The sequence below is a fragment of the Myotis myotis genome, unplaced genomic scaffold (genome assembly GCF_014108235.1).
Source record: "Myotis myotis isolate mMyoMyo1 unplaced genomic scaffold, mMyoMyo1.p scaffold_m19_p_1, whole genome shotgun sequence".
Taxonomy (NCBI): Eukaryota; Metazoa; Chordata; class Mammalia; order Chiroptera; family Vespertilionidae; genus Myotis; species Myotis myotis.
Window position 1 is genome coordinate 159,977,050 of NW_023416313.1, and position 24,102 is coordinate 160,001,151.

General features: G+C 53.0%; 1 protein-coding gene across 3 annotated transcripts; it reads left to right on the top strand.

Moving 5' to 3' along the window:
• Window positions 1-5,609: 5,609 nt before the first annotated feature.
• TYRO3 (TYRO3 protein tyrosine kinase) lies at window positions 5,610-22,870 on the top strand. Of its 3 annotated transcripts, XM_036298070.1 has the most exons (19): window positions 5,610-5,968; window positions 7,650-7,833; window positions 8,040-8,140; window positions 8,860-9,030; window positions 10,483-10,569; window positions 11,277-11,392; window positions 13,347-13,524; window positions 14,156-14,301; window positions 14,803-14,947; window positions 15,289-15,418; window positions 15,499-15,599; window positions 15,881-15,976; window positions 16,316-16,396; window positions 16,852-16,944; window positions 17,311-17,432; window positions 18,033-18,142; window positions 18,310-18,469; window positions 18,688-18,824; window positions 21,430-22,870. In XM_036298070.1, the coding sequence occupies exons 1-19, from the start codon at window positions 5,872-5,874 to the stop codon at window positions 21,818-21,820; spliced, it is 2,646 nt and encodes an 881-aa protein (XP_036153963.1). In that variant the 5' UTR covers window positions 5,610-5,871; the 3' UTR covers window positions 21,821-22,870. The 3 variants fall into 3 exon arrangements, with proteins under 3 accessions (XP_036153963.1, XP_036153947.1, XP_036153954.1); XM_036298054.1 differs by lacking the exon at window positions 16,316-16,396 and having other exon boundaries at window positions 5,769-5,968; XM_036298061.1 differs by lacking the exon at window positions 10,483-10,569 and having other exon boundaries at window positions 5,769-5,968.
• Window positions 22,871-24,102: the final 1,232 nt, after the last annotated feature.

Below are 24,102 nucleotides of genomic sequence, written 5' to 3' on the forward strand. Positions count from 1 at the left end.
CTTCATATATCAAATTTTCTGAAGGTGTTAACATCATAGATATTTTTACACTTAAAAATGTCAAATTTTGTGCCAAAAAAAAAGAGCATTTGTGGGAAGTTTTAATTCATTACTTTATTTTGAAGAAAAGTGCTGCTGAATACTCTGGGAAGCTTATGGTGAACATGCTCCATCTCAAGATACTTGTGAATGCTGGTTTAAATGCTTTAAAAGTGATGATTTTGATGCGAAAGACAAAGAACATCCAGATCAACCGAAAAAATTTGAAGACCAACAATTACAAGCATTTTTGGATGAAGCTGCGTGTCAAACTCAAAAACAACTTGCAGAAAGATTAAACGTTGCTCAGTAAACAATGGGAATGATTTTAAAGGAAGGAAAATGGGTGCCACATCAACTGAACGAAAGACAAATGGAAAATCGGAAAGTCATCGGTAAAATGTTGCTTCAACGGCATGAAAGAAAGCCTTTTTTGCATTGAATTGTAACTGGCGATGAAAAGTGGATTTATTTTGAGAATCCCAAATGCACAGAATCATGGGTTGATCCAGGTCAACCATCAACATCGACTGCAAGGCCAAATCGCTTCGGAAAGAAGACAAGGCTCTGTGTTTGGTGGGATCAGGAAGGTGTGGTGTATTATGAGCTTCTAAAACCAGGTGGAAATGTTAATACTGATCAATATGGACAACAAATAATCAATTTCAACCACGCTTTGATCGTGAATGACCAGAATGTTCCAGAAGACGTGGCAAAGTAATTTTGCTTCATGATGACACAACATCACACACTTCAAAACCAGTTAAGGAAGTATTAACCCACTCGCCATATTCACCAGACCTTGCTCCTTCAGATTACCACTTGTTCTGATTGATGGCACATGCACTTTCTGAGCAGCACTTCAAAACATATGAAGAAGTGGAAAATTGGGTCTCTGAATGGTTTGCCTCAAAACAAGAAAAGTTCTATTGGGACAGTATCCATAAATTACCTGAAAGGTGGGGGAAATGTGTAGCTAGTGATGGACATTACTTTGAATAAAGCACTTTTTTTAAAAATATATTTTATTGATTTTTTACAGAGAGGAAGGGAGAGAGATGGAGAGTTAGAAACATCGATGAGAGAGAAACATCGATCAGCTGCCTCCTGCACATCTCCCACTGGGGATGTGCCCGCAACCCAGGTACATGCCCTTGACTGGAATCGAACCCGGGACCCTTCAGTCCACAGGCCGACGCTCCATCCACTGAGCCAAACCGGCTTCAGCTGAATAAAGCACTTTTGATGCTTCTCTTGAAATTATCATGTTTTCTTTGATTACAAAATCCGCATTATTAACCGGTTAATAATGCAGAGTAATTATTAACCAGTTAATGCCGATCAACTATTAACTGGTTAAAAATGCCGATTAACTATTGATCAGTTAATAGTGCAGATTAACTATTAACCGGTTAATAATGTGGATTTTGTAATCAAAGATCCACTCCAGCCCTAACTGGTTTGGCTCAGTGGATAGAGCGTCTGCCTGCAGACTGAAAGTTCCCAGGTTCGATTCCGGTCAAGGGCATGTACCTTGGTTGCAGGCACATCCCCAGTAGGAGGTGTGCAGGAGGCAGCTGACCAATGTTTCTAACTCTCTATCCCTCTCCCTTCCTCTCTGTAAAAAATCAATAAAATATATTTAAAAAACCCATTTTTAATAAAAATAGAGTCAGAAATGCCTCAGTTGCCAGGCTGCAGTTAAAGAGGGTCAAGTCAAAAAGAGAAATACAGACAGCCAGATATAATTTTTTTTAAACTCTCACCCAAGGATATTTTTATTGATTTGAGAGAGAGAGAGAGAGAGAGAGAGAGAGAGAGAGAGAGAGAAACATTGTGTTGCCTCCTATAGGTGCCCGGACCAGGATCAAACCCAAAACCTGGATATGTGCTCTGACCAGGAATCGAACTTGCCACCTTTTGGTGAACTGGCAACAGGCCAACCAACTGAGCCACACCGGCCAGGGCCAGATGTGGGGCATTTAGACACAGACACACTCACACTCACACTCACACATGAAACACTCCCTCTTTAGGTGAAACTCTGCCATCCCTAAGTGAAATTCTGAAGAGGACAGATTTTTTTCTTTCACACATTTAAACTTATTGCTCTCTTCCTACTTCCTAAATCTGCTTTTGGGGAGAAATCTCATTATTTGAAAGTCCCCTGTGATTACAAATCAAAGTCTAGTTTAATCTAGGGAGTTACCTTTCTGCTTCATCTTTGGCAAGGAGTGGCATTGTTTTTGGCTTAGGAATTTCAGGCAAGGTGTATTTAGCAGGCACAGCAACCGTCCCCACCACCCCTGGAATCACACCTGCAGGTCCTTTTCCTCCAAGCCCCAAGGCACAGATTCCCTGCTTCTCTAAGACAGCGGTTCTCAACCTGTGGGTCGCGACCCCTTCGGCGGTCGAACGACCCTTCCACAGGGGTCGCCTAAGACCATCCTGCCTATCAGATATTTACATTATGATTCATAACAGTAGCAACATTACAGTTATGAGGTAGCAACGAAAATAATTTTATGGTTGGGTCACAACATGGGGAACTGTATTTAAAGGGCCAGAAGGTTGAGAACCACTGCTCTAAGATGATGAAGAACATAATCTGTGGCCTGCCCCATTTCTTAAGGGAAACTTCCCAACTCTCACCTCTTTAACCAGTAGTTGGGAAAGAATAGGTCCTTGGGCATAGAGCTGGGGAAACTACCAGGACTCCATGGCTCACATTGGTATCCTCTTGGTCTACTGTCCCCAGTCCCGTCCCGTCCCCCGCCTCCCCCCCCCCCCAACTCTAAAAACGAAGCAACTGCTTCCTGAGAAGGCAGAGAGTGGGCAGATACTTAATTCACCTGAGTAAGGAAATGCTAGCATTCAACCTAGCTCCATCCATAAGGGACTATTGGGCCCTTCCTCTCCCTTGCAGGCCCTTCTTATACCCCAGGGATAGATCATAGCTGGCCCCTGTTCTGTTCTGAGGACAGGAATTGCTGGGACAGCTGCTCCTGCATTAGGTCAAATACATTTCCTGTTGATTTGATTAGTTTCCTTCCAAGCAATGCGTTTATGAAAGGAAGGGAGATTCTTGCAGGCACAGGCAGCCAACCTCCTCCAGTCACACACACACACACACACACACACACACACACACACACACACACTTTCTCCCCATCCACCCACATAGCGTCAGTCACATTTAGAGTTTGCATAAATGCACACCCTCCCTCATATATCACAATGCACACCCTCTCACCCACCTACACACCTCTCCCACAAAATCACACCTGCTTGCATTCCCTTAAAGTAAGTTCTATACCATGGGGGGGTGGGGTTGGGGGGAGAGAGAGGAGATAGGTAAGAAGAATGGGTGTGAGTGAGGGCTCAGGAAGGCAAGCACCCTTTGTAGGATCTGGGAACTCTGAAGATCATGACCCTACAGTCCGCACTACCCTGCAAGTAGAAATACTAAGAATTGAGAGGGATTCAGAAGGAGGGGCAGAGGAAGCAGGAACTCGGGGCTCCTGGCCCCACAGGGGAAGTGTGCTGCTGGAGGGGGACAGTGCCGTGCTTCAGGTCTGCAGCTGAGATAGGAAGTTGGACAAGGCTCTGAGTAAAGAATGCAATGGCATCCATGACATGTCCGAGAAGCCAATTTGACGGGTGGGAAATGATGGCCCTCGGGCTGGGATTCTTTGTCAGAGTTCAGGAAATAGCAGGGAGGGGATGCCGGGAGGGAAGGAAGTGGAAGGCTGGGCTTGGGCTCTGGGTTTACCATTCTCTAGGAAGGGTCTTTCCAACATCAGTCAGAGTCAATAAAAGGAGGCTTCCTGCCCTGACTGGTTTGGCTCAGTGGATAGAGCGTTGGCCTGCGGACTGAAGGGTCCTGGGTTCGATTCCGGTCAAGGGCATGTACCTAGGTTGCAGGCACATCCCCAGTAGGGGGTGTGCAGGAGGCAGCTAATCGATGTTTCTCTCTCATCGATGTTTCTAACTCTCTATCCCTCTCTCTTCCTCTCTGTAAAAAATCAATAAAATATATATTTTTTTAAAAAAGGAGGCTTCCTTCCGCTGCACATGTGTAGTCCCGAGGAGAGGAGAGGTGGGGGCGAGAGCCTTGAGGAGTGACAAGTGCTCAATTAAGTGCAGGACGGGAAGCAGCCACATCGCCCTAGTAGCGGCCCTTGCGAATCTGGTTTCAGTCCCAGACTATTGTCTGCCTGCCCTGATCCGATTCGGCCCAAGCTCAGAATCTGTGGATTCTAGAACAGAACAAAAAAAATTTTTTTTCCCTTTAAGAAAGGGTCCTGGAGCCATCCCACAGTGTCCAAGAAAATTGGTAGAGCGATCCAACAGACAGCGCTTCCGGAGTCTCTCCCCGTACTGCCGCCTGGGGGCGCCCCCACCTGGGTCTGAGGCTCCTCCAGCACTGCTGTTGTTATCCTAGTAATTAACAAACAAGCACTGATGGGGCCAAAGGAGGAAGAGGCAGGCTCCGGCTGCTCCGAGGGCCGGCGACCCCCTGGAAAGATCCAATGAGGCTGTGGAAAAACAGGGGCCTAAGTGGCTTGTCCCCCCTCCCCGCCCCGGAGTTCTGGGAAGGGCCCTCCGGAGTGAGCTCCAGGGCCCAAGTCGAGGCCAGGGCAAGGGGAGGGCAACGCCTGGTAGCCTAGATTTGGAACCAGCTCTGCATCTGCGCGACAGGATGTCCGTGGGCACAGCCACCCAGTGATTACTGGTTGCGGGACAGGCCAAGCGCCGAGGAAATTATTTCACAGGCATCTGCCTATTTATTTACAGAGCGCCTACTGTGTGCACGGTGTCCTATTAATAACTAATGTTTTATTGGCTATCGTAATAATACAGCCAACTTTCATAACATGCCCTGGGCGGGGGAGGGGGTAGATTGAAGTTGAGGAAGCAACCAGGAAGAAGGACAACCCCCAAAGATGTGGGCTACTGGGCTTTGGCATAGCAGATAAAACCCGAGGATTACCAAGAAGAGCTTGGAAAACTCAAGACTCAAGGCCCAAGGCCTTGGAGATAAAGGGGTGGGAAGTGGAGCATGAATTGGGGAAACTGGGTGAGAGGCTCATGAAAGAAGCACGAGGGGTTCCAGGAGATCCTGCGGCGGGAGCCCCGAGTCACCCGAGCCACCACACTGTGGGGGGAGAGGGCTGGGGGCTGGAAGTGTCTAAGGCATTGAGATGCTTTTTATCCCGAGAGGCAGGTGCTGGGCTTCGGAGTCCGAGTCTGGACAGAAGTTGAGGTGCGGTAGAGGCTTCCAGCAAGGCTTTCAGGGGGAAGGATCTGGAGTTTGGGGTTGGAAAAGACGCTGGAGTGTATTTTGGGGAAGGAGGGGCGTGGCTGGGGTGCCCATCCCGGGGACCCATCCCGATCCTCGGGCTCGGCCCCGGGGTAGCTGGGGCAGGGGGTGCTGGCCAGGGCCGGGGAGGCCGGGGTGGCCACCGGCAGGTTGGCGCTCCCGGCGAGCCGCCCGGGGCCCCGCGGGGGGCGGTCCCAGCTCCGGCTGCGGGCGGGAGGACTGGGAGGAGGCGGCGGCTCCAAGAACATGAATCAGCGGCGGCGGCGACAGCGGCGACGGCCGTGGAAGGAGCGCGGTGGCCCGGGAGCAGCCCCGGCGACCCCGCGCTGCTGACGGAGGCCGCCGCGGCTCTGGGCGGGCGCGGGTCTCGGAGGCTCCGGCTGCAGCCCCGCCTCCCCGGCCGGCCCCCGCCCCCGGGACCCTCCTCGCCCCATCCTCCTCCTGCATCCCTCCGCCCTCCTCCCCGGCCGCTCGCGGGCCCGGCCCGGCATGGTGCGGCGTCGCCGCCGATGGCGCTGAGGCGGAGCATGGGGCGGTCGGGGCTCCCGCCGCTGCCGCTGCTGGCGGGTCTGGCCGCTCTGCTGCTCCCCGAGCCGGTGGCCGAAGGTAGGGGCCGGCCCGGGAGGCGGCGGGGAGCCGGGGCTGCGGGGGGCGCGGCCAGGGTCGGAGCCCGGGCCTGGGCGGGCCAGGGATTTGGGTGGGGGGACCCAGCTGGAAGGCCGAGGCTGGGGGGCTGGCGGGCGGGGCGGAGCGGCGTGTTCGCTGTTGGATCTCGGGGCTCCCACCCCCAACTTTCTCTCGTCCGGGGCTCCTCTGGCGGGGTGGAAAGGAAAGGAGTGGGGCTGTGCGGTTAGCGGGGGCGTTTGCAACCGGATTCTCCCACCTCCATGTTCCCAGTTGTTTGCTCTCCCCTCCCGGTTCTGGGGACCCCATTCTGCCCACCCCGCACCCCAGGGTCTCTCTCTGGAACTACGGGGGTTGGGGCTGAGCACCCAGGAGGGACCACTTGTGTACAGTGGCTGTGAGGGTGCCGGGTGGCAGAACACGTCAGGGCATACTCTAGTGCCTGTGCCCACTGAGCTCCCGAAGCCTGGAGTGTTGGGGGTGACAGCTGGAACCAGGTTGCTAGTCTTTTGGGGGTTAGCCTTGTGTTCCCAAATAGCCACGGAGGCAGTTGACAGCCACCGGAGAGCTCCTTGCAACATTCCGGATCCTCAAGTTTACACTACACACCCCTGGGACTGCTGCGCGTGTGCGGGTGTATGAGGCTGGCCCTTCTTGTCCTGTGACCGGTCGGGACAGATTAAGGTTTAAGGAAGAAACACAAGCCAGAGTGGCAGGCACCCAGCTGGCACCTTCTCTTGAAACCGTACTCCTTGCCATAGCAGCCTCTCAGGGAAGGGAAGAGAAAGAGTGACTAGTGTTTGAAAGGTGTGCGTCTCAGAGAGTTTAGGATTTTTCTAAAGTCACACAGTAAAGGGCAGGAAGAGGCAGGACTGGATTTCAGCTATGTAGCTAGTTCACCTGCCTTTCTCTGCTTAAAAACACCAGGAGGTGTGTGTGTCTGTGTGTGTGCACACGCACGCAGAGGGTAGTGTTCAGAGGGTGGCTTCTGTTGGTTTGAGAGTATTTCAGGGGTCTTGGGCTCCCCATTCAGGCCTCCCCCCCCCCCCCCCACTCCCTTCTACCTCCTACCTTCCTAGCACTCGCCCCTGCACACATTCAGGTATTAATAGAGCAGGCGGCTGCCAGGAAGGCTGCCATGTGTTTGATCTGACGTGGTTTTGCAGCCATATGTTCTCCACTTCAGGGGAGCACCCCCTCCTTCCCGTCTTCAGCCTCCTTTCATTTGCCTGGGTGGGGTACGGGGCGGGGATGCCAGCTGCAGTGCAGGTCTGGGCTCTGGCATCTTGGGTGGAGAACTGGTTGCCTATTGTACTGTCTGGGTACAGCAGTCAATCACAAGGCGGTACCTGCTCCAGGTATGTGGGAACACCCCACTGGTTCTGCCTGGCTTGACTTCTTTTTGGTTTTGGGGAGTTATGGGGAAGAGATTATTTCCTTAGCGATGGGGGGAGCTTGGCAGTGGCAGAAATGGAGAGTCTGTCATGTCCCTTCCCACAGCCCAGGTCTAAGTCCCTTCCACGCTGTCCTGCCTCTGCTGCCTTAGCCATTGGCTGAGAATGAGCCCTCTGACACAAGCTAGGGTCTAGAAGAGGATGGGGGATATTTCCAGAGACAGGGGACCTCTCAAGTGGGCTGACACCTTCTCCTTCCCACCTCACAGGCCTGAAGCTCATGGGAGCCCCGGTGAAGCTGACAGTGTCTCAGGGGCAGCCGGTGAGTCTCAACTGCAGTGTGGAGGGGATGGAGGATCCTGACATACTGTGGATGAAGGACGGGGCTATGGTCCAGGGCTTGAATCAGATGTACGTCTCAGTCAGCGAGCAGCACTGGATCGGCTTCCTCAGGTGCAGGACTGTGGGGGAAGGTGTGGGATGCCAGGCTGGGGACACTGGGAGCTGGGGGCAATACTGATGCCCAGAGGTCTGTGGTTTCTTTATTTGGCCACCTGTGGAAACTTCCAGAAGTAAGGGCAGGCTGAGCCCATTGAGTCTGCCCAGCAGAGCTGCCCCCCTTGACCTTGGGAGGTGAGCCTGGTGTCCTGTTTCCACAGCCTGAAGTCAGTGGAGCGTTCTGATGCAGGCCGGTACTGGTGCGAGGTGGAAGATGGGGGCAAAACCGAGATCTCCCCCCCAGTGTGGCTCACGGTAGAAGGTGAGGGGGCACGTGGCTGTCTGCTGGTGACCACAACTCTGGAGAAGAAAGCTCAGTGGGAGAAAGATGCCTGATTGTACCAGGCTCCAGGCCCACCCCCTACATACATCGCAAGATCATACCCACTGGAATCTGGGTATTTGAGAACCAAAGGGGCAACTAGGACTCACATCTTATGGGATGCAAGTCAGTTTCAGTTGCCTGAACAACAGCCTCAAGCACCCATCTGGGGCTGGACCCTATTCTGCCAAGTGGCCAGGCCAGAAGGGGGAGAGCAGGGGGGAGGGGAGGAAGGATCCGCAGCTGTGGGAGCTGAGAGCTTTTCAGCCCAGGAAAACAAAGTGACTAAGAAAGTAACAAAGGGCTCTGAACTGGATCTGGGTCCTGCCAGCAGAACTCTGCTCAAGCTCCCGCCCACTTCTCCCTTTTTGCCCTTCTCCCAGCTCCCCACCCTCTGCTCCCTTTCTTGCTCAGAGAGGGACTGTCAGAGAAGGTCTGGGAAGGGAGAATCTGCCATGCCCAAGGGGACAGCATAAACAGCACCCTAAGGGGGTCAAAGAAGAGCTCTCCTGTCAAGCTAGTTCCTGCTGTGCAGTAGACCCAACCATAAGGGCCTGTGGGACCTTCTGCAGCCAGGGCTTCAAAGAGCAAACTTGTGGTTTGGGCAGTTGGAAGCTGAGAGGTGGCAGGGCTCAGTCCCATGCTCTTTTTCTCCCCAGGTGTGCCATTTTTCACCGTGGAGCCGAAAGATCTGGCAGTACCACCCAATGCCTCTTTCCAACTGTCTTGTGAGGCCGTGGGTCCCCCTGAACCTGTTACCATTATCTGGTGGAGAGGAGGCACAAAGGTCGGGGGACCTTTTCCCTCTCCTTCTGTTTTAAACGTAACAGGTGAGCAGCCTCAGGAGGCTTTTGAGCGGGGGTGGTGGGGCCAGCGGAGTTCAAATCTGCTTCGGTCACTGTTTGCTGTTGTGAGTGTCCAAAGCAAACCCCGGTGCTGGGTATGTGAGCTGACCATTGCTAAGCTCATTAATCAGGTGTGCTGGGCCAGCTGGGTGGGCAGATTAGTGGTGACCCTGCTGTGTGTGCTGAAGGAGGATGCTGGAGCCTCTCTCCCTGGCTCACGATAGTGCAGGCTGTGTACAGCTGGCCCTGGGAGACGAATTGGGAGGGAACAGGGGCACCCATTCTTCCTCCACCCCTCACTCCTCACAAGAAAAGGAGCCAGGAACCAGCCCACGCAGTAAGCTAGGAGGAGTGTCTGGCAGACGTGCCTAGAAGACTAGCCTCAGGCTGCAGAGCAGGGAATGGCAGGGGGAAGGAAAATGGGGAGGGGAGGCCCGCACAAAAATACAGGGCCTCCTCTCCTAATGGCCCTTGTATTGTTTTCCTAAACGACGGTATCTGTGCATATCTCCACACAGTTAACCTACAGCAGCCACACCTGCACGTCCACCTGGACCCCAAGATCCTTGGGCACATACCTCACATGCCTGTGAGGCCCACTTATCTGTGAAAATGTTTCTGGTGGAGGCTTGAACTGGCCAAAAGAGATTGTTGTCTGAGCTTGGTGTCATGTACTGGCAGAAATGCCCCTGCCTCACCTACGCTCTCTCCTCTGCTGGGGCAGGCTCTGAGCTGCTGAGTCCCTTAGCAATAAGAATCTTGAGACAAGGTGGACTGCAGGACCTGCTGGAAACAAGGGCAGGTCCTGTTTAGGAGATGCTGGGTTGGAGCAGATTGGAAGGGAGGTTGGGTTTCAGTTCTCTCTAGATGTGCGTGGTTGGGACCCTCAGGCAGCCAGCCTGGTAATAAGCACTCCCTGAACTCCCACTCCACATACCACACTGCTAGGCACCACAGGGGATGGAGGGAAAACAAGAGAAATAGAAACCACCTCTCCAGCCCCCGAGGAATTAGAGGCAAGACACCTGCATAAGGAGCTGAGAACTATTGCAAGGCAAAGAATCTGCAAATGCAGCAATGGCAGGCAGACAAACAGAGAGGGGCTCTGGAATGTGCAATAAAGGAGTGACCAGAAAAGGGAGGCAGTTCTGTGCTGTCTTCGGGAGCTGGGCTTGAGGTGGGAGGGGTGGTATAGCATTTCTCAAGTGCTTACTGTGTGCTATGCACTTTACGTCATTTGGTTCTCATCGTTCTCCCATTAGGGAGATGAGAAGACAGAGCCCCAGCCTTTGGATTTATACCCGGGCTCATTAAACTCCAAAGCCCCTGTTCCTCCTGCCATACCCCACTCCCCCTTCCTTTAGCTGGAGGGACTTCTAGTATGGGAGTTGCTGCTTGGCAGATGGGAGGGAGCTGACTGAGGTTTTGTGGCCCCAGGGGTGACCCAGAGCACTGTGTTCTCCTGTGAAGCTCACAACCGGAAAGGCCTGGCCTCTTCCCGCCCAGCCACGGTTCGTCTTCAAGGTAGGAGGACCCGGGGGAGGAGGGGGGTAGGTGAGGCAGGGGCATTTTCTGTGAGCAGTGGGGGAGGGCAGAATCTTAGTCCTGCTGGGACCTGAGGATGAGGGGTTAATTGGCAGAACTCCATTCCTAGTGGGAGCACCTGAGACCCTGCTGAGGCTGAGATGAGAATAGAAACCTGACGTCACAGCAGATTTCCCATCTTGAAGCAGAGCGCTTGGGAGGAGGGAGAGAGGGAGCCAGCAGGAGATGGTCAAGGCTCATGCCCAACCTTGTTTCTGCCAGCCCCATGTGGCGGGCGCGGGGGAGGGGAAAACAGCCTGGCAGGATGATAGAGGAGACCCAAAGGGCTGGTTCACACAGAGGGAGGGAATGGGCTGTGGCTGCAGTGACTTGCTCTCCCAAGGCCTCCCTCCCCCACCCCCACACCCACCCCTACCCCCCACTCCCACTCCCACTACCTTATCCTTTTCCTTGACCAGACAGAGCCCCTAATTCAGGGAGAGGTGGCCTCTCTCCACAGCCTAGGCACTCTCCCAGTATGAGCATCTGTCTCCTACTGGTTGCTTGGCTTGTCTATTACTGTGGTCCTGGGAGGGGCAGGCCCTAGGGAGGGACTCAGGCTTGATTCCCATACCTTTTGTCCCCTTCTCTCATGCCCTTCCCGGGCACCGAGCTCCAGGGCACTGACTCTGAGTTCCCATCCACAGCACTGCCCGCAGCCCCCTTCAACATCACGGTGACAAAGCTCTCCAGCAGCAATGCTAGTGTGGCCTGGACGCCAGGTGCTGATGGCAGAGCTGTGCTTCAATCCTGTACAGTCCAGGTAAACTGAGAGGGCGGGATGGGCTCTCCTGGCCGTGCCACGTTCATTCTGGCTGCCTTGGTGGCACTCTGTGGACAGTGGTATCACATTCGATTCGCTAGACTTGCCCATGGGGCCTGGCCTCTAGCTCTATTCAAGCGTTGTTCCCTCACCTGTTATAGGGTGCTCTGGCCACCAGGTGACTGCAGGTTGGCTGAAATTCACGCATTCTTCAGGCTGGAAAGCAAATCCCTAGAGTAGATTTGGGATGTCTGGAAGGATTTCTCATGTTGACGAAAACCCAAACCTTTGATTTATCTGATACCTGCACTCTCATGCCTCACCCCCTAAATCATGCCAAAGAGAACAAGGGGACGAGGAGGGGTGCTAAGCCCCAGAGAGTGAAAAACTTGGGTAAGGTGATATTGAAAACCAGAGGTGATGCAGGTTTGTTTTCAGATGTTTACTCAAAAGGTAATGAGCCCTAGCCAGTTCGGTTCCGTGGGTAGAGCATCAGCCTGCGGACCAAAGGGTCCTGGGTTCGATTGCGGTGCTTCTCCCCGGCCCAGATCCTGGTTGGGGCTCGTGCTGGAGGCAACCAATCAATGTGTTTCTCTCACATCGATGCTTCTCTCTGTCTTTCTCTCTCCTACTATCCCTAAAAATCAATGGAAAAATATCCTCAGGTGAGGATTAACAAAATAAATAAAAATATTATTTTTTCAAAGGCAATGAGCACCTTTGAAACTATTTGAGGCAGTTCCCCCAGGAGAGGCCCTTGCTCTGGGCTCCACCATTTAGAGGACCCCACTCTGGCCCTCCTTGAGCTGCACCCCTTAACCCCTTCCTCCTGGGCAAGTGGGACGTGCCTATCCAGATCATGAGGACAGCACCCCCGCCTCTCCCCATATCATACCGTACTCTAGACACTCAAGATTTCTTGTCTTATGGCAAGTCTGCTCCCGGACCTGTGTGGGCCTCTTCCTTGCTGCATCCTTGGGAGGGTATGGTATGTGCACCTCCATGTCCAACAGGCAGTCATTTGTGGGGGGATGGGTGTGCAGGCAGTATTTCCACACCCGTGCACATGACACCCCTCACCTTGTGCCACCACATTCTGGCTTGGGAGTCCAAGGATTTGGAGGATTATAAATGCAAACCTGACTTTCCAGGTTGATTTGAAGCTTTGTTTGTCAATATACTAAGAAATATTTTATTTAATAATTTGTTAGCTAATTTATAACATTTAACTATTTAGCCATATGGATCTCCATTTGTACTGCTGCCATAGGCTCCCAAAATGGGAGGTGAAGGCCTGGTTCATGGTGTCCCTAGGCTCCCAGCTCTCTGCCCTTGAGAAGCTCTGATTTTGAGCTGGCTGGCATTCAAACAGTGCCAATAAGTGGTAACTACTCTAACCAAGTTGTGCACCGAACACAAAGGGGCATGAATTTTCTGGAGTAGTTGAGAAAGGCTTTCACAGAGAAAGTAGTATCTGTGTTGTCTTAAAGCAGCGGTTCTCAACCTGTGGGTCGCGACCCCTTTGGCGGTCGAACGACCCTTTCACAGGGGTCGCCTAAGACCATCCTGCATATCAGATACTTACATTACGATTCATAACAGTAGCAACATTACAGTTATGCAGTAGCAACGAAAATAATTTTATGGTTGGGTCACAACATGAGGAACTGTATTTAAAGGGCCAGAAGGTTGAGAACCACTGTCTTAAAGGATGAGTTGGACTTTGCTAGGCAGAGCAGGTCATTCTAAAGAAAGGGAAAAGCATTTGCAAAGACATGGCGGGCAGTGTGGAACCTGGTGTGCTATTAGAGGGGGGCTGGTGGGAAGGGGTGGGTTACACAAGTGTTTGCTGATAGACTTAGAGTAGGCATTAGCTCAAGTCTCCCCACCACATACTCATACCTATCCCATCTTTTGTCTCCCTCTACATTATTAGTTTTCTGCTTTTCTATAGGTGACACAGGCCCCAGGAGGCTGGGAGGTCCTGGCTGTCGTGGTCCCTGTGCCACCTTTTACCTGCCTTCTCCGTGACCTGGCACCTGCTACCAACTACAGCCTCAGGGTGCGCTGTGCCAATGCCTTGGGGCCTTCCCCATATGCTGACTGGGTGCCCTTTCGGACAAAGGGTCTAGGTAAGGGACTTCCGAGCAGAGTGGCTGGTCAGGGCTGGAGCGGGGGAAGGACCTTGTCAGCTCCAGTTCTGGATGGAGTTGCCTGGGAGAGGAGCTACCTGAGAGCGGGCTTTATGCATCAATTGACAAACTCTGAGTGCCAGCAGCAAACTTAGGAACTAGATAAATCTTACCCCCATCCCATGCAGCTCTAGTTCTAGTGGGTGGAACAGATGAGCAAAGTAGATCAGATCAGATACAGAGAGTGCCCCAGGATGGTTTAGGAATTGATAAGGAAGGAGCCATGGGGGGGGGGGGGGGGATATCACTGCAGGAGGAGGGCACAATGAATGCAAAGACCCCATGGCGGGAACTTGTTTGGAGCTCTTTAGCAATTCCAAGGTAGTGAAGACTCTGGCTGAGGCCATCACCAAGGCAGTTAAGAGGAACACTCTGCCTACCAGGGGTGCTGCCCTTGCTAAACCCTCCCCCCCAGGACATGGGTGAAGCAGTCAGAACTGGGAGACAAGCTCTCCCTGCAGCTGTTGATCTCTTAACTGTTTAGTTCGTGGGAGTTGGCTCCATTGGCCTGCATGGGATGGTGATGGTGGGGAGGGCAGGGCTCTTAGCAACCTTCTCTTTTTGGGTACAGCCCCAGCCAGCGCTCCCCAGAACCTCCGTGCCACCCGCACAGACTCAGGTCTCATCCTGGAGTGGGAAGAAGTGATCTCTGAGGGCCCTTTGGAAAGCCCTCTGGGACCCTATACACTGTCCTGGGTTCAAGACAACGGAACCCAGGTAAGAGAAGCCGGAAGCTTCCACTCTCCAGGTGTACAGAGTCGCTGCTGGGCTCTAAGGCCTTTGGCTTCAGAATGGCTGTCCTTGGTAGGCCTGGGAGTCTTCGTGGGCTGGGCCACCCCCACCCCAGGAAGCCTGCTCCTCCCATCTTCCCCTGCAGGCTGCACTTCTTATTGGATTATGTTTCCTGTTAGGGTTGCATCCATTGGCTACTTTGTATGTAAAGCAGGAAGCACATTTCTTCACAAACTAGGGGGAGGGCACAGATAAGGCCTTTTTATCCACAGCCCAGTTCCCTCCCATCCCCCACCTCTGCATTCCAGGGACTGAGCCTTGTTTGTGTTCTGGAGAGGCCCCTGCCGCCTGAAGGAGCAGGAATGTGATAGCGCTGCCGTGGCCCTGGGCTCGCATGTTCCCACCTAGATCTTTTTCTGCCCACCGGCCCCAGTTGGAGGCCTTTTCCTCTGACTCAGGTGGGATGGGGGCTTTTCTTGGCTGCAGGGTGAACTGATAGTGGAAAGGACCTGGGCCAACTTGACAGTCTGGGATCCTCAGAAGGACCTGATTGTGCGTGTGTGCGTCTCCAATGCAGTTGGCTGTGGGCCCTGGAGTCAGCCACTGGTGGTCTCTTCTCATGACCATGCAGGTGAGGCCTACAGAGAGAGGGGACAGGATGAGGGCTTTCAAGGGCACCCTAGGAGGCGGGCAGCACCTTACCTTCCAATAGCCCCAAAGACTCAGAGTCAAGCAGTTGAAGCTAGGGTTGATATTTAAACTAGATCTCATTGTCTGGTTGTGCTGTAGGTCCCGATAGCCAGGGCCTGTCACTCACAGGGTAGGAACTCTCAGGTCTTCCTTTGGAGCCTTTTTCTACTCAGGTCCTTAATTGACTTAAGGGAATCTCTTGACCAGGCTAGATAGCCATCATCAGAAAGTTTTAAAGGGGCTCCTTGGTGTCAGCCTACCTCATGCCTCTGTCTCCCACAGGCCAGCAAGGCCCCCCGCACAGCCGTACATCCTGGGTGCCTGTGGTCCTGGGTGTGCTGACAGCCCTGGTGACGGCTGCTGCCCTGGCTCTCATTCTGCTTCGAAAGAGGCGGAAGGAGACACGTTTTGGGTAAGAGGTAGGGACACAGGGAGAGGAAGGTGATGACTGCGGACCTTGGAGCTGACCCCAAGTCCCGGGTTTCCCTTTAGGCAAGCCTTTGACAGTGTCATGGCCGGAGGGGAGCCAGCTGTTCACTTCCGGGCAGCCCGGTCCTTCAATCGGGAAAGGCCTGAACGCATTGAGGCCACATGTGAGTGGTGGAAATCATTCGAGGGAAGAATGGGCTATCTTGTGCCCCTATCTGTATTCCTCTTACTAATCCATTAATTTGACCAATACGTCTGAACCTTGATGAGTGCCACGGACACAGTATGGAAAAGACATGCAGACCTTACCCTTGTGGAGACTCATTCTAGCTGTGGGAGAGCTCCTGTCTGCTCTGTGGGTGGAGGTGGGTGGCGGAGGCACGCTGGGTTTGGGATCAGGAACCAGAGAGGCCCCTCTCCTTTCTCACCACCCCCTCCCCAACAGTGGACAGCTTGGGCATCAGTGATGAACTGAAGGACAAACTGGAGGATGTGCTCATCCCGGAGCAGCAGTTCACCCTGGGCCGGATGTTGGGCAAAGGTATTTGGGGCTGTGCAGGGGTTGGCATGAGTGGAGGTTACCGTGTGTGGGTGTGCTTGGTTGCTCCCGTCACTTTGAGGGTGTGAATTGGGGTTGGCTCCTATAAACAGGATATGCTTATGAACTCCTGAGTGTGGGATTCTTGAGGGAGTGGTAGCGGGGGACGAGGAGTGCTGATGAGATCACTCCGGGCATACTTTGCTGTGGCTGTGGAAGAGGGAGTCTCCGCCAATGGCCCCAGAGTCTCAGGGTTTGTATCCCTGTAGAGGTTCACCTGGGAGGGATGGGATGGAGGACAGGAGGGTGAGGGGACTCACCGTCACTTGGATTGGCTTGTAGGAGAGTTTGGTTCAGTGCGGGAGGCCCAGTTGAAGCAGGAGGATGGCTCCTTCGTGAAAGTGGCTGTAAAGATGCTGAAGGGTGAGTGGAGAATAGTACACGGGGAGTGAAGGCGTCACGTGGGAGGGTGAAAGGGCTGACTGATCCCCAAGCAGGCTCTGCTGGGCCCTTAGACTTTCCAAGAGGAGTTAGCACTAAGTGGGACGCCACGTGAATAATTCACAGACATGAACCCACACACGTTCATGCCTCAGCCTTTGCTCTCTGCTGTCAGCAGTGACTGTACCCTGGGCTCACGCAGAGTGATGAGAGCTGTGGTTGGCTGGGCTGCTGGGCTGTCCAAATGAAAGGCATTAGCAAGTGGAGAAACGGTTAGGTAGCACCACTCCTGTAGCAGGGTTTCTCCTGCTCATGGCCAGACTGTTTCATAGGCCCCCTGGGACGCCCAGGACATCTGACGGACAAGGCCTAGGAGTCTTGGGCCAGAACTGGGGGCATATCTTCCTCAATCCCTCCCTCCCATCCTTTTCTCCCAGCTGACATCATTGCCTCGAGCGACATTGAAGAGTTCCTCAGGGAAGCGGCTTGCATGAAGGAGTTTGACCACCCACATGTGGCCAAGCTTGTTGGTGAGCTTCTCAGGGGAGGCAGATACACAATTAGGCGGGAGGGCGGCCTGTGGGAGAGAAGTTCAGACTCATCTGGTTAGTGAGCCGATGGCAAAATAGTCAGGAGGTCCTGGCTGAAATTTGATCAGACTCCAGGTCCTACACCAAAGGTCTGCACATGAAGGAGGAAGACAGAGAAGATGCTCCAGAGATCTGGGGGCAGCCACAGTTCATCCTGGGTGGTCACCAGGCCAGTATGGAACTTGTGGGGAAAGAGGTAGCAGAGTCAGGGCTAGAGATAGAACCCAGCAGGTAGGGGCTCATGCAGACACCTGAGCCATCCTTTGACGATTATGTGCCCCGCACCCGACTCTCCCTTCTTCCCAGGGGTCAGCCTCCGGAGCAGGGCCAAAGGCCGTCTCCCCATCCCCATGGTCATCCTGCCCTTCATGAAGCACGGGGACCTGCACGCCTTCCTGCTTGCCTCCCGGATTGGGGAGAACCCCTTTGTGAGTGCCTGGGGTGGAAGTGGCCAGGAGTTAGAAAGGGACAAAGACCCTGGGAAAGAGGTGTCTGGGTGGGGAGGGCCAGTTGAACTGGTTGGGAGAAGATGGGCTGTGAGTTTGACTCTTTTTATGCTTGCTGGGAATTTTAGGCTGGGCAAGGACTTTTCTAGGAGAAGAGACCTGTGAAGCCCCAGATCGGGGGAGTCTTGACTCCTGGGCGCTCTGGAAGGTTTGCCAAAGCTTCCTTGCTTTGGGAAGCCCCTCTATCCCCTTCCTTTAAGTCAGTGGTTCTCAACCTTCTGGCCCTTTAAATACAGTTCCTCATGTTGTGACCCAACCATAAAATTATTGTCGTTGCTACTTCATAACTGTAATGTTGCTACTGTTATGAATTTTAATGTAAATATCTGATATGCAGGATGGTCTTAGGCAACCCCTGTGAAAGGGTCGTTCGACTGCCAACGGGGTTGAGACCCACAGGTTGAGAACCGCTGCTTTAAGTGATTCCAAGGATAGTATAGGCTTTCTGGCCACGGAACCCCATTTATCCTGCCCTGGCTGGCTGGCTGGATCCAACCTGAGCTTGCTCTGTCTGCCCACCAGAACCTGCCCCTGCAGACCCTGATTCGGTTCATGGTGGACATTGCCTGTGGCATGGAGTACCTGAGCTCCCGGAACTTTATTCACCGAGACCTGGCTGCTCGGAATTGCATGTATGTAAATTCCAGGGCTCGGGAGTGGGAGGGAGTGGCTAGTGCTGGCTAATGGTCAGCTCTTGCCTGGGGCAGTATCTGCTATGCAAGGAGACAGCTTGGGAACAAAGATGCCCTGGCTTTAGTAAGGCCGCTAGCAGGACTCCACCTTTCAATCCTCCTCACAGGCTGGCAGAAGACATGACCGTGTGTGTGGCCGACTTTGGACTCTCCCGGAAGATCTATAGCGGGGACTATTATCGTCAGGGCTGTGCCTCCAAATTGCCTGTCAAGTGGCTGGCCCTGGAGAGCCTGGCCGACAACCTGTATACGGTGCACAGTGACGTGGTGGGTATGGTGGCACAGTGCGGCTCAGTGGTAACGCCAGTGGTATGGACTAGTGTGTGGGTGGGCCTTCAGGATCCTCAAGGGTCCCGCCAGGTCAGCGCCCTGGGCCTTGGTTGGCTTGTCTGAGACTCCTGAGCCCTGAGGTGTGCTGGCCTCAGGGCTCTGCCTGGCTCAGGAAACCTAGTGACACCTTTCCTCCCATCTTCACTCTGTCGCAGTGGGCCTTTGGGGTGACCATGTGGGAGATCATGACTCGTGGACAGACGCCATATGCTGGCATCGAGAACGCTGAGATTTACAACTACCTCATCGGCGGGAACCGCCTGAAACAGCCTCCAGACTGTATGGAGGATGTGTGAGTGCCCCAGGGAGGGGATTCTGGAAGAAACGGGAACTTGGGGTTTCAGCTGATGGCTACCATCACAGCTGCTGGGCCAGTGCAGCTCAGAACCTCAATTAGGCCTTTTCTTTCTCCTTCTCCTTCTCCTTCTCCTTCTCCTTCTCCTTCTCCTTCTCCTTCTCCTTCTCCTTCTCCTTCTCCTTCTCCTTCACCTCCTCCCCCTCCCCCCTCCCCCTCCCTCCTCCCTCCCCCTCCCCCTCCTCCTCCTCCTTTAAACTGCTTTTTTATCTACCACCCCCTGTTTTCCTTCTCTCCTCCTTTCCCATCTCACTTTTCTGGCTCCAGCCTTTTTCTGTTACTCTGCTTTCTCCGGTTTCCAGGAAGAACCAGGAGCCCTGAAGGCAGAAGTTACAGGACTGAGCAGCAGTCAGTGCAGGTTTCCCTGTCGCCTTTTCCCCAAACCCCTCCTGCTCAGCCCCAGCCAGTCCAAGGAGAGCTCCTGGCTGAGCGAGCGCTCCCTCCCCCAAGAGAGGGCTGCACAGGGACAAGGAAAAACTCCTTAGTCTACCACATTCCCTGCTGGGAGGAAGGTTGGGTTCCTTTCGTGTCTTGGCCTCTTGAGGGAGTGAAGGGACTCCCTCCCACTGGTACTAGTGAAAGGTCCTCTGGGGACCCAGGAAGACCCTGGCTTACATGGGGTGAGGGAATAACTCTAGAACAGACAAGCCACAGCGTCATGGTTAAGAAGCACACATTCTAAAATGACAGAGGTCTAGGTTCAAACCTCAACCCATCCACTTAATAGCTGTGTGACGTTGATCATATTACTGAACCTCTTCAATCCCCCTCCCTCATCTACAAAATGGGGTTAAAAATAGTCTTTTCCTCTTAGGAGTAGAGGAGGATTACCTCTATTTCTTGCTGTGGAGTTGGACCTCTAGCGGTCCAAGAATGTGGGCAGGTAGAGGAAGGCTCAGCCTGAATGGTGAGGTCCTCTTTCTCTAGGGCAGTGGGTTCTCAGTGCCCTGAGCCTGGACTGTGTGTAAGAGAGAAATATGAGTCAGGAACCAGGCCCTACCCCCCTATTCATTCAGCAGAGCTCAGGGCATGGCGGGGCAGGAAGGTCGGGTCGCCCTTTGGCTGCAGCCAGCCTAGGCCTCTGGAGCTGCAGAGAGTCTGCTGGGCAGTGGGGACCAGTCCCTGGCTTCGTCTCCGGGACTGGAGCTCATGTTGTCAATAGAGGGTGGGCGGATGCTGGCCTCCCACCAGCAGCCTGGTGGACAGGTGCCAGTTGGCTCCTAGCGCAGCTCTGACAACGTGTCCCAGGCTGGCCACGGACCCATGGCCCTGGACCATTCCCACGGCCTACTCGGTGTCTGGCATGATTCCCCCCATCATTGGGGGCCCCATCAGGAAGGCTGGTGTTTGGAACTTTTATTGTGGAAGCAGCCAGAGAGTCAGGCATTTGTTGTCTCTGACTAATCTGGTCTCAGCCCCTTCCCATTAGTTGTTTTTTGTTTTGTTTTTTTCTCCTCAGCCTGAGGCATGCCCTAGGAACAGGGTAAGATCTCGGGGAATCTGTAAGGTTTCTGAAATTGTGTGTCAAAAGCAGCGGTTCTCAATCTGTGGGTCGCGACCCCTTTGGGGGGTCGAACGACCCTTTCACAGGGGTCGCCTAAGACCATCAGAAAACACATATATCATTACATATTGTTTTTGTGATTAATCACTATGCTTTAATTATGTTCAACTTGTAACAATGAAATTGGGGGTCACCACAACATGAGGAACTGTATTAAAGGGCCGCAGCATTAGGAAGGTTGAGAACCACTGGTCAAAAGTGTTTCTGCCAGGGAAAGAGGGCTGGAAGCTTTTCTCAGATTCTCAAAGGTATCCATGAACAAAGAGTTTTAAGACTGCCTGGATGGGTGAGGATTTAGGACAAAAGGTGGCTGCCCAGTCTACATTCCTGGCTGTGTTCTACAAGACAAAAACACTCCTAGTACTTCCTCCCAAGACTGAATAGGAGGGACTGGGGCCAACCCACCTGGCTTCCAATTGCAGCTTCATCACTTTCTACCTGTGTGACCTTAGTCAAGGTTCTTAACCTCTCTGTGCCCCAATTTCCACATTGATAAAGTAGGATCACTTATTTCATAGGGTTGTCGTGAGAAATAATAAATATAAACTTAGAAGAGTTACTGACACATAGTAAGCCCTATACCTAAAGGTGTTTTTATTTGTTTGTTTGTTTTTAATCCTCACCCAAGGATTTTTTCCATTGATTTTTAGTGAGAGTGGGAAAGACAGAAATATCATTGTGAGAGAAACACATCGATTGGTTGTCTCTTGCATGAGCCCCGACCAGGGCCCAGGTCGGGGAGGAGCCTGCAACCAAGTTACATGCCCCTGACCGGAATCGAACCTGGGACCCTTCAGTCTGTAGGCCGACACTCTATCGACTGAGCCAAACCAGCTAGGGCTATATGAAGATATTAAATAAAATGTTTTAAGATCCTGGTTTTGTATGATTAAGGGGCCTCTGCTTTTGCGGGAAGGACCAACCTTCCCCTTTCTTCTGGCTCCTCACCGCCTCCCCTCACCCTTCTGTCTGCCCCAGGTATGAGCTCATGTATCAGTGCTGGAGTGCCGACCCCAAGCAGCGCCCAAGCTTCACCTGCCTGCGAATGGAGCTGGAAAACATTCTGGGCCAGCTGTCTGTGCTATCCACCAGCCGCGACCCCTTGTACATCAACCTTGAGGGAGCCGAGCAGCCTGCTGAGGAAGGGAGCCTGGAGCTGCCTGGTGGGGACCAGGCCGGTAGCGGGGCTGAGAATGGCAGTGGCATGGGGGCAGTGGGGGGTACCCCCAGTGACTATCGGTACATCCTCAGCCCTGGAGGGCTAGCTGAGCAGCCCAGGCAGGAGGAGCAGCAGCCAGAAAGCCCCCTCAACGAGTCCCAGAGGCTACTGCTGCTGCAGCAAGGGCTACTGCCCCACAGTAGCTGTTAGCCCCCAGGCAGAGGGCATCTGGGGCCACGCGGCTGGCTCTGCTGGCTAACCTAGCCCCATCTGACCCCAGCCCAGGCAGCAAGGCGTGGAGGCTCCTGTGGTAGTCTTCCCAAGCTGTGCTGGAAGTCTGGACTGACCAAATCGCCCAATCCCAGTTCTTCCTGCAGCCACTTTGTGGCCAGTCTGGTCTCCTCAGTTCAGGCCTTGGCTGGGTGGAGGTGGGCCAGGCCTGGTTGTCTAAACCCAGGCAGCTGGCAGGAGGGGGTGGTTATGTTTCCATGGTTACCATGGGTGTGGAACAGAGTTGGAGGAGAGTATATCTCGCCCTGTGGGCCCCTACTCTCCTGACTGAGCTGCCCCTCCTGCTTAAGTGCATGCATTGAGGTGTTTCTGGCCTGGAGGCCCAGGTTTGCCCCTCCTCACAAGGAGATACCATTGTATTTTTGTTCCCCTCTAGGTGAGAGTATGGGGTTGGTACAGTCAGGACCTAAGCCCTATGGTAGGAGGCAGTGGGACACTCTCAGGTCTGAATCATTGTCACCTTCCTGCTTACCAACCCTGCTTAGGCCAGAAGTAAAGTGCAGCTGACCAGGTTGTAGCAAGGCATGCTGGATAACCACAGGCTACAATTTGCCCAGTTTCTAAAAGCAGTGCCCTGAGCCTAGCAAGAAGGGGTGCTGTAGGGCTTGCCCAGGAATGAGTGAGGCCAGAGAGGAGGCCAGGAGCCCCTCTCCACGCCCTCTTATGGTGTGTCTGAGCATGCTACCAAATCCCCAGATATCCTAAGGCTAACAAAGGCAGCTGTGTCTGAGCCCAGTCCTCACAGCATCCCTAAGTCAATGTTTCCTCTCATTGGAGACCCTCTTCTGTCCCAGGTCTCCAGCGATAGAGAGAAAACACCTAATAGCTGATGTGGGTGAGGGGGAGTTACGGAGCCTGGACCCCAGTCCCGGCTGGGGGAGTGCATGGGTGGCCCCTGCTGTTAGGGACATCTCCACACTGTTAGATGCTCTTTAAAAACAGAAATAAAATTGAAGACTAAAGACCCAAGGCTTTGTCTCTTAAATGTCTACTTTTTCCCCAGATCACAAAAATGAAGCATCTCTACATAGGAAAAAGTCTGGAAAGACATATGCCAAAATGTTAGCAGCTGTTATCTTCACATGATGTGATTAAGGAGGCTTCCCAAGTTTTTTGCATTGAGCACAAACTGCTTTTGAAATTAGAGAAGACCCCAAAAAAATTGTATATGAAAGATAATAGTCATTGTAGACAATTGGGAAAATGCAGAAAATCATTTAAAAAATGCTAAATACCTATATCCCACTACCTGGAAATAACCACCTTTTGAACATGCAAACGTTTTGCCTGGCTGGGTAGTTCAGTTGGTTAGAGCGTCATCCTGCTACGCCAAGGTTATAGGTTCGATCCCTGGTCAGGGCACACACAAGAATCAACCAATGAAGGCATAAATAAGTGGAACAACAAATCAATGTTTCTCTCTCAAAAAAAAAAGTGCTACAGTGCTGCTGGTCCTGGGGCCAGGCCTAGAAAAAAGAAAATGCAAAGGCCTTGAAAAAGTTCTTCACCTTGGAACAAGGATAAAAAGACTGCACTGGCTGTCTCCTACCCCTCTATCAGACTTCGCCTTCTATCCTTGGGGTGGAGACTTTGTTCTCACCTTTACATCACCTTTTTTTTTTTTTTTTTTTTTTTTTTTTTACAGAGAGGAAGGGAGAGGGATAGAGAGTTAGAAACATCGATGGGAGAGAAACATCGATCAGCTGCCTCCTGCACACCTCCTACTGGGGATGTGCCTACAACCAAGGAACATGCCCTTGACCAGAATCGAACCTGGGACCCTTCACTCTGCAGGCCGACGCTCTGTCCGCTGAGCCAAACCGGTCAGGGCACCTTTACATCACCTTTACACTGCTGCCTGGAGCCAAGGGAATCTGGGAAGAAGTGGACAAAGAGAATGTTGAGCCTCTTGAGGGTTAGAAATAAGAGCATGGAGTTTGCTTGCAAGTATTTCCACCTGAAAATTTTAGTTTAGAAGCTTTAGAGCACCTCCTGGGAAAGTGCAGCAGGAGGCGTGAGAAACAGGCGCAGCTCCGTACTGAGAGCTGTGGGGAAGTGGGCGGACACAGGCATTACTGCTGGCTAAAGGCAATGGAATGAGAGCTGCTTCTGAAAAACCTGTTGCCGATACTCCAGATTCTGGTTCTCACGTCGATCACGACACCTGAACTGAGTTCAGGAAAGTGGCTTTCGGAAAGTCT